At 43.0% G+C, this 9833-nt stretch overlaps 1 protein-coding gene across 2 annotated transcripts; it reads right to left on the bottom strand.

Moving 5' to 3' along the window:
* Positions 1–270: 270 nt before the first annotated feature.
* KLF6 (Kruppel like factor 6) lies at positions 271–8723 on the bottom strand. 2 transcript variants are annotated; one of them, XM_037835661.1, is made up of 4 exons: positions 8345–8723; positions 5001–5574; positions 3335–3548; positions 271–2947 (listed from the first exon to the last, which is right to left on the bottom strand). In XM_037835661.1, exons 1-4 carry the CDS (start codon positions 8444–8446, stop codon positions 2896–2898), a joined length of 942 nt encoding a protein of 313 aa, XP_037691589.1. In that variant the 5' UTR covers positions 8447–8723; the 3' UTR covers positions 271–2895. The 2 variants fall into 2 exon arrangements, with proteins under 2 accessions (XP_037691589.1, XP_037691590.1); XM_037835662.1 differs by having other exon boundaries at positions 3425–3548; positions 8345–8721.
* Positions 8724–9833: the final 1110 nt, after the last annotated feature.

The raw sequence follows: 9833 nt of genomic DNA, 5'->3' as shown, positions 1-9833 counted from the left end.
ACAATTTCAAATAAAATCTTGTAAAACAAAATTTTACAAAAATCTTACAAAGATTCTTTAGATAACAGGGTGCTTCAAAAAAGAAAAAAAAAGAAATTTCACTAATAGAAATTTGTTTTAATATTCAAGCAAAAAGTTTCTGCTTGATTGAGGCTCAGTTATCACCTGAACAGAATGTACTTCTTTATGTATATACTTGCTTATTATGAAAATTACAGGCATTGACATATGTGGCACCCAGCCCCACCCATTCAAACAACTCTGATGGTATTTCGTAAGTGAGACAAGCCAGTGCAAGTTTTTTCCTTTTCTTTCTTTCTCTTTTTTTTTTTTTTTTTTTTTGTCTTTTGTTTACCTTCTTGCTCAATGGAATTGTTATGGCTAAGCACACAGCATGGCCAAAAAAGGAGTTTTCCAAAACGCAGCAAATGCCTGGATTTTGAATTGCCAAAAGAAAAGTGCATTTTCCCCCCAAGCAAAATGAAATGGGTTATTTAGGTAGATGTTTTCATCAGACCAGATAAAAAACCAGTTGTGTGAGCTTTCATCATTGCTCATTTTCTGGAAGATCAAACAAAATACCAGCACAGCCAGACTCTTGTATATATATATATAAAGAAAAGATCCACACCCACAAGCCAACAGCTGGATGAAAGATCAGCTGCCCAGGCTGCGGTATGCCAATTTGGGGAAATTACTTGTTTGAAAAACCGGGAGAATCGACATGCTGGAAAAAATATCTTCATCTGCATAAAAAGTGTTCTAAAAAAGAATCCCTGTAACTAGGTTACTGTTATGTTAGCTCTTTTAATAAGGCTGAAATTCAAAATCAAAACCCTAGTGTGTTTGAGTCCAACCAGCGTGCCAGTATTCTGTCCATGCCATTTGTTAATGGCCAAAGGTACCCTAATTCCAGACATGCTGATAATGACATAGCAAAGTTAGCATTCTGGAATAGACGCAATGCCAAGAAAACCTTTGACAAACTGTTAAATTAAAGGTAAAGCCTCTATAAAAGTTAGATTGTAGTTTTCCTTTTTACCTCCTTTATGGCCATTTTGAAGTATTTCTTCACAGGCTGTGGAATTTCCTAGCTAAACATTCTAATTTCTCCTTAAAAAAAATATTTATATATTATCTATATGTATATATATACACACACATACACATATTATACACACAAATATACATACACGAGAACTCCGCCCACTTTTAAAAAAAAGTAGTATACTTTCTCTATCACCAACAAAGAGCTAGATAGATATGTGAAACTTGTGCCTTTTAAGCAAATACATTAACATCATTTTTAATACTTCTGTATCTTTAATATGTGTGAAAATGTTACATATTAAATACAGCCAGGTGTGTTATCTATACAATTGTTGTGCAAGGTCTATATGAAGGTCTCACGGTGGCAGAGTTGGTCAGATTTTTCAATTAGGATGTCTTTTTCATTTTAACACTGACATTCAGGTTGTCTAAAATATTGAACAAATACTGACATGTTAAGGGAGTTTTCCTCTCTCTATTTGTCTTTGTGAAGGAGGACCGTAAAGAGATTTTTTTTTTTTCTGTATTATACATTGATACAGTACAATGCCAGGTGAGAAAAGAGCCTTAATAAAGCATGCATCACCCATACCCCTGTATGAGACCCCCACATAGGAGTCACTTGCATAAGGCACGATTATTAAGGTCAACAGTGCATGAACAGCTAGAAACCAGAAATTAGTCCTCAAGGCATAAATAAGAGAAACGTAGCTGCATGAGAAAACAGTTTCTAAGCTTTAGTGGTTTTATCCACCCAACTGAGAAAAATTTTAGGTTCTCTCAATCTAATGTAACATTAGACCAGCAATTCCCAACCCTGGCTTTCTGACACCTCAACATGTGTCCAATTTCTTCAAAGGGCATCACAAAATTCTGCAAAAAGTTCATTCAAATTCAGAATCCTTTAAAAAATAATTCTATGCTGCACAAACCTTTCTGGAAGGGGCGTGTTACAAAATCAATGGGGGGAAAAGAAAAATTGTGTATTGCCAGGCCAAGATGGCTGGGAATCACTGTAGACAAACTGTATATTAGCTGCTCATCAACTGGAATCAAAATTGCAGTCCTGATTTTAAAATGGAAAACCGTATCGCTCCCCAGAACCATGCATGACTCTTGTATTATAAGGAAAAGTTATAATTGTGTTATATTTGTAAATACACAGCTTATACAATGGATTACAAATGAGCTCTGTAGCAAGTAAAACAAGCTACTTGACACATTGCACGTTTAATAGCTGCACCAGACACCAAAAGCTCCTCTCACACAGGAAAGGGGCTAGGGGGCTCCCCCTCCCCACACTTACTCGCCACACTGGGGTTCTGACTTCCCACTCCCGCCCCTCCATAATTTTCCTTCCTTTTTTTTTCTTCCCCCCTCTAAGGTGCAGATACCCTCCCCAGGAAGTGGTCGGTGGTCATCTCATTTCATGGTATACTCCTGACACACAGAACATTCAAACTACCTTTTTTCCATCTCCTGCAGTTTGGCTACCACAAGGAAAAAAAGTCTGCCTCATCACACAGTCAGTAATAGATCCTCAACATACAGTCAACCCAAACTGTAACATTCTCAGTGCACATGCTCACGGCAGAGGCTTAGGAGCCACTCAGAAGGTCAGGGACCAGCGACGAGTCCAGGATCACCCATACATCATGCACCATGGTTGCTATGCCGCTTCTCACGTGACTTTTTAGCCCTCGAAAGACCTTCCAAGGCGAGGTCCTGGAGGCAACTGGGTAGGGTGCAAAATGGCATGCTTTGGTTGGAACACGCATCCCTCCTTCCAAGGCCATTTCTCAGCCTTGAAGCCTTTTAGCCCACAGGATTCACCTCTCTCCTCTCTCAGAGGTGCCTCTTCATGTGAAGGGCCAGGTGATCAGACCTGGAAAAACACCTGCAGGAGTGAACAGGGGAAAAAAAGAAGTGAGGCTTATAACCCTCGGCTTTGTTTTACAGACCAACTGCCTCATGTGCCTGCACTGCCCATCCTTAACCTCCACTTGAAGGAAAGGTGAGAGTCGAATCTGATTCACTACAATTTTTTTCAGGGACAGGAAATGTCAACTTATAGAAATAAACAGTAAGGAGCTACTAAATCAGCAGTTGGGGAGTGTTTTGGAGATCCTTAATTTTCACATTTGAAAACTGGCAAAGGCCGGTCTTTAAAATATATAAATGGAATTACTTTATTCTCAGGCCCACAGGCTACAATTCCTAACTTGGAAAAGCAGCCTAATAGAGATCTTTTAAAAAGTCCTGGGCAATAGAGAAAAAAACTTTCCTTCCTTCAAACATTTCCTCGGTGCCTCCTCTCTTCTGGTTGTGGTATGAACGCATGCATCTCTTCAAAGTGTAGACTTCAGCCACATACCTGTCACAGTGAGAACATTTAAAAGGCTTGGCACCCGTGTGCTTTCTGAAGTGTCTGGTTAACTCATCACTTCTTGCAAAACGCCACTCGCATCCTTCCCACGAGCATCTGTAAGGCTTTTCTCCTATAAAGAAAGCATGTGACAAATTAGCCATGACTTCACTGGAACAATACTGGCATTACGACAACACAAGCAGCAGTACGCAAATGACTTCACCAACCAGTTTAGAGTAAGAACTCATAATATGCTTCAGTTAAGGACAATACCTCATGAGAGAAAGGTAGCTCTTTTCTGACCTGGCCTCAGTATTTTCAGTGTTGTAGAAGTGACCCCAGGTTTGGAAAAACCAACATCATTGTAATCAAAGTTAACGAGTAAGAATGACAATTACTAAGATTGGCAAAATACTTTCAAGATGATGTGTCAGCTTAATGAACCCACAACCTTGTCAAGGGCAGGACTTTATTGCTTTCTCCATGGAAACTGTTTCTAGCAAGCGCTTATTTTATTTCTTACTCACTTCCCTGTGGAATGAGTCTTTGTAGTTTCCTCTGGGACTCTACATTTCTCCAAAACTGAAGTCATGAGTTTCTGTGAAACCCCATCCTAAGGTCTTGAAATAACTTTCGAGAGGACTGTCAAATGCCCAAATAACTTCATTCCCTGGTCAAATGATAAATATAAATTCAATAAAAGTGCCATCTGAGAAATGAAAAAAATTCTAAAAACCAGGCCTAGAGTGTGAGGTTGGCCTGGTTTTCAGAATACCTGGGTTCTTATCTCAGCGCTGTCACCAACCAGTTTCAGGGCTCTGATTTGATCTCCCAGAAATCTGCTCTCATTATTTGTAAGATAAAGAGTTTGACAGAGTTGATCTCCGAGATCCTTTCCAGCTCCAAAATTCCTATGATTCTTAGCCAATTATCCTAGAGACTGCCCTGGCATTTTAAAATGCAATGTAGCTATGTTGCATTTCATTAAGAATTTTTAAAAAGCTGTATCAGAAAACAAAGCCTGCACGATATACAGTGTTATGCACAGAGAAATCCTCAATAAATACCTGCCGATTGATTACAGGTTTTTACAGACTATACCAGCCATGCTCAGTCCTCACACTATCACTGTAAACATGAGTGTCTTCCATATTACCCGAAGACCCTCTGTCTTGACCTTTGAGTTTCATGTCAAAAAACTAAAGGCAACTCAAAATAACATGATCCATGTAAAATGGCTGACGGGTCAGAATAAGCCCTTAGACTGGACTGGTGGAGGAGGGCAGACTGTAGATGGAGAATGTGGTTTAGCTTCTCGCTTGTTTAATCTGAAAGTGTTAACCATTCATCCGACACAAACATCCAGTCTTTTAAGATTCTACTCTGTACTCCAAAAAGATACAGTTCTTTGTGGGGAAAGACGAGGAAGTGTGGGTTTGAATACTGGTAAGGCTCCGGTATGACGGCATCATTCAAAGCTCTGGGCTCGCACCCAGGGCTTGTGTAATTCAGTGACAACACCACCATGGGGGCATTCAGCACCAGCGGCCCAGGCACCATGGGGACACACGAGGTTACTGACCTGTGTGAGTGCGCTGATGTGCTTTCAAATGGGAGCTTTTGGTGTAAACTTTTCTGCAGCCATTGAAGTGGCACCGATGGACTCTCCGCCTGCCATCTGGAGAGGCGTCGCCACTGCCCTTGTCGCCAGGCTTTCCCACAGTCCCGCTTCGAATTTTACCCGGTGAATTCAATTCACCAGGAATACAATTCCACAGTTGAGAAGGTTCTCTGCTCAGTTCTGGAGAAGAAGGAGGCGTGGAGGTGACAGAGGAGCTCAAATTTCCTGAATTGACTAGAACTTCGCCTATTGGATCAGAGGTAAATTTAGTAGTAGGTGAAAGTTCTTCTGAGCTGTCAGATGATTCACTGCTCACATCCGAATTTAAGCTGTTGGTCTCTAAGTTGTAACTAAAACTTGGGCTGATTAGAGTGTCCTCTTGAGGACTAGAAGCAATCTTCAGCTCGGATTCCTCTTTTTTCTCCCGAGCCAGAATGATTTTGGTCCACAGATCTTCCTGGCTGTCAAATTTGATTTCTGACGCTGATACATAACAGGGTTCACTCTGGAGATAACGTTCCAACTCTAGGCAGGTCTGTGCAAAAGCAACCAAAAAAAAAAAGGGACACACTTGTTATAATCACTGAAAATGGTACAGAAAACAGCACATTTCCAAAAACATGCAGTGATGAAAGAACAAATAAACAAATAATCCAGGTCTTTATTTAAAGTTAGAGGAAATGTGTTTCTAGGAAGGAGTAAGGATTCAGAAGAAAAGCCAGAGGGAGAAACCTCTCTGGGCTTTCCAAAATGACTGATGATCCCTGAGCCAGTTTTTGTTATAGTTATCAGCGTTGACGTTTCTAAATGAGTCTCCCCATAAACCACACAAAGAAAATGAGCCTGACACACATACACCCCCAACAGGTTTCAACAGACTATCTGACATTCTCAAGAACCATCTTTATTAAAGAAAGTCAAAGCCATCACTCTCCACATGCTGACACATTCATAGGACAGGACAGAAAGACTGCACTGCACGCAATGTGGTCTGACAGACTGCCTTGAAAACACAGCTGACAGCACAATGCCACGCTCCAAGCAAGATAGCAGCTAGCTGACAATCTGTATTCGGGGACATCAATGGAGCTGCAGATAAACCACCCATTTCCTGTGTATCAGAGACCTATTAGGCTTTCAAAGAATGCCATTTCCAAGGGCAGGGCCATGCATACCACAAAACTTTAATTACTTCTACAGTGGTTGGAGAAAAACAAGAAGCATCAATAACAAGAGTGGAGACATCATTCTAGAATAGCCATATGCTATTGTAAAGGATGCAAGAGGGGAAATTACTCCATGGTCCTGCTGGGAGTCCCACAATGAACAAGAACTTTATCTACTGGCCAAGAGTACAACTGTATGAGTCATCACTCTATTTCTTTCACGCAATGCCAAAGGAGACTTCCTTTTGAAATTCTGATCAACAGCCAAAAAAGTACTCAGTGTTCAAATATACATGCAGTGTGTCATGTACAGAGTTTGCCCCCTCCCCAGCCCCCACAACCAACCTTTCAAGAAGCTACAACTGCCGAGATCAGCATCCCCTCTCCCCACCATTTCAAACTTTCTAGCCACTGGAAAAGAAAAATGGTAGGAAACAGTTTAGGATTCAATTAGCTCTTCCCTGAGTTCCACTAGGATTACTTGTCTCTATGTCCCTTTAAGGTTGTCTATACTACTGGCAGTTCCAGATTTACATTTCTGCACCAAACTCTGCTCTTTTTTTCTTAGCAAATCATTTTCAAGACAGATAACCCTCCTTGCTTTAAGCAAAGCCTACTGGAAGAGCTCACTCTTACTCAGCAATATGCCTTCTCTTATAATACATTGTCTTCCCCTCCCCACAGACTCGTCACATATGAGCAAGCAAGGGAGGAAAAAAAAAAATCATTGTTTTCTCCTTACACTTAACGTTAGATGTATACTAAAGTTACAATGCATACTAAAATATTCTGAAGCGAGATGGCGATATATTTTATTGATGTTCCAAAGAAAAAGGAAAGCACATTTATTGAGATCTTGTTAAACTTTAATAATCTGGCTAATTTAAAATCTCCATTATGTAGATGAACACTAGGGACCAGAACGAAGCTCTCTGTGAGTTTAAATGCCTCTGAAGGCAACCAGGAGCCAAGTCTGGCTTTTTGCCCAAATCCCAAATGCCTGAAGGAAACTACTTAGATCAATTTCAATCACGTACTAGGGAGAGCGTCTTTGAGGAGGAAAGGGGGGGGGAGGGGAAGAGTAAGGCAAGAGAGGTTTGTGAACAATTAAGCAGGCATGTGAAGGTTGCAACACTTTGCATTTCATCTGTCTTAAAAGCTTTCTAGGCTTTGAAATCAACAGAATATATTTGATCCGGTAATTCACTCTGTAACAAAAAGCAAACAGCACAGCAGGGCTGAGAGCAACATCCAACCTTCCTAGTATCTTTTTAAAGACAATGGGACAAGTGTCAGTTTCTTCCCCTCAGGCAATCCTACAGATTTTTAAAGGAGGAAATTTAAGTTTCTTAAATTGCCAATGCCAAAAAACCCAGTTCCACTAAAATGCCGGAAACCGAGGTTCTTCTTCCCAGACTAAGCCTTGAAGCAATTAGGACAGGCTCATTGTCATATGACTGACAAGCCACTGGTTGTGCAAACATCTTTTTTTTTTTTCCTGGCCAACAAGAGAAGAAGGTAAGAAAAATAAGGCACATCTAGACAAATCTTAAGAATGCCAACGAGGGAAAAGAAATTGGAAATGGTATAGAGAAGAAGAGGTGACATATTTGTCACTGGCAACATTTTTTGATTTAAAAAGTATATGTACCAACAGCGAAAGGCAAAACAAAAACAAAATCCCCTTAAAAAATCCCTTGGCAATAAACACAAGTTCATCATGACAAGATCCAGCTGTGGAGTTTGGACCGGTACAAGCACAAAACTTCTGCCAAGGGCTCGGTAAGGGATCTAGAGAAAGCAAAGCTGAGGAGTTTGGCTTTCCACTCTGGTGGTTGCTGTTTAGAAGATCCAAAACGGCGAAAACACTCTCGGAACAACGAATCGTTGCTCCGCTTTCCTTAAATGACAACTACACTTCACGTTGTAAAAGGCCGTTTAAAGTGCCTTCAAAACCAGAGGCATTAAAACTCAAATTTAAAACGACTTATTTTAATTTTAAAAAATTACCCAAACAATTTAAGAAAAAATACACCTCCAATCACACACATTTTTTTTTTCCTCCTCCATCCACTCCTCCCTCAGTGTTCCGGGGACACTTTTAAACTCAGCGCCTTGTATATTAAAATCCCTATTTACCTGTTGCCAATATTCTTCCAGGGATGGTAACGCTGAGAAGTAACCAGTTTCATGCACAATCTGGAGTTCCTGGAAGATGCTGCACATTGGGAGTACATCCATGTCGGGTTGGAAAATAAAGTCAATTCGGCTGTTAAAATAGGGAGGTGTGTGGTCTGTAGTCAGATTTAAAACTCTCTTCCGAAATCACAAGAGTCAATTCCTGCAGAGGAGGTGAAAGTTTCATGCAAACTCAACTGCACAGCAATTAGACGCTCAAATTCGGATTCTCCTGGATCACAGAGACTTGCTCAGGAGCCTACACAATATTTGCAAACACTGAACTGACTGCAAACGTAACCCCTGCAAAACTTCCCTATTCAAAGCTCTTCTGCCAGCCTCTCCCCCCTCCCTCCTCCTCCTCCTTCTGCCTTGGCTCCCCCCACTTCTCCCCTCCCCCCACGTGACTAGCTCTGCACTGACCCTACCAGCAGCCCAATCACTACGTACCCATCCTGGAAGAAGCGCGCCTATGATGTCAGCTTCGGCCAATGGCGGGCTGCAATACACAGCTGCCCCGCCTGGCGTGACCGAGCCTCTCCATCACAAGCTTTACTACTGGCTCAATTCGAAATTTCCCCGGGCCTGATTGGTAGGCGGCCTCGCAGGCTATTTTTAGCAAGGTACTTAAGGCGCGAGCTCCCGAGCTGCTGGAGGAGTCGGTACTGTGTGGTGGCGCAGCCGAACCGGCTTTCACTCCTGCCCGCCGCCGCTGAGAGCGCGGCTGAGCCACGGCGGACGTAGGGAAAGCGGCGGCGGCGGTGGCCGCTCGGAGTTGTGGGAGAGCCCCCTGGGCTCCGAGGCTTTCCGTTCCTCCACCTCTTTCCCCAGCCCCCGTCCCACTGCAGCCGCGAAAGCTAGTTCCCGACCAAACACTCGCCCTGGGCACAGCCGCGGTCCCTGGTCTGCGCCTCGGAGCGCCCGGTGGACGAAAGAGCGCGGGACTGGCGGGCCGGCCGCCTCCCCGGTTCGCTCCGCGCGGGGATAGGGGGCTCCTGTAGGGCCGCAGCGGGTTAACAGCGCTGGCCGTGGCCGGGCGTCCAGGGCACCGCGCTCCTGCCCGAGAGGCCCGACGCCTCTGGCCGGACCCAGGGCGACTCCAAGTCAGAGCAGAGTGGAGACCACGGGGCTAGCAGATGCCACTGAGGCACGCAGCTCCAAGCGCCCCGAGCTGCGGTGAAGGGGCGCTCGTGGCTTTAACATGTTTTGCACCCGGACACAGGAAAGTTAGGTCTGCTGGAACCAGCTTTGTAAAAAGCACTGAAACACTGGGAGATTTTTATTTGAATCTTGCTATCAGAAGTCGCGGAGGATGAAAGTATGTAAAATACTCCTTTTGAAATCACCTCTAAAAGTTTCCATTTACAAACAGGGTTTACAGGGCTCAGCTGAACATATTCTAAAATTAATATAGCCCTACACCTGGTCTGGCTGTCTTGTAGCGATCCAA

Source organism: Choloepus didactylus, chromosome 5 (assembly GCF_015220235.1).
Source record: "Choloepus didactylus isolate mChoDid1 chromosome 5, mChoDid1.pri, whole genome shotgun sequence".
NCBI classification, from domain to species: Eukaryota; Metazoa; Chordata; class Mammalia; order Pilosa; family Megalonychidae; genus Choloepus; species Choloepus didactylus.
This window is presented reverse-complemented; position numbering and strand designations above follow the sequence as displayed.

Excerpts from the sequence above, each read along its gene's own strand:
- KLF6 (XM_037835661.1), bottom strand. The coding sequence starts at position 8,446 with ATGGATGTACTCCCAATGTGCAGCATCTTCCAGGAACTCCAGATTGTG. Across the intron at positions 5,575-8,344 it reads TGGAAGAATATTGGCAACAG|ACCTGCCTAGAGTTGGAACG; the intron begins GTAAATAGGGAT and ends GCTTTTGCACAG. Across the intron at positions 3,549-5,000 it reads ACATCAGCGCACTCACACAG|GAGAAAAGCCTTACAGATGC; the intron begins GTCAGTAACCTC and ends CTTTCTTTATAG.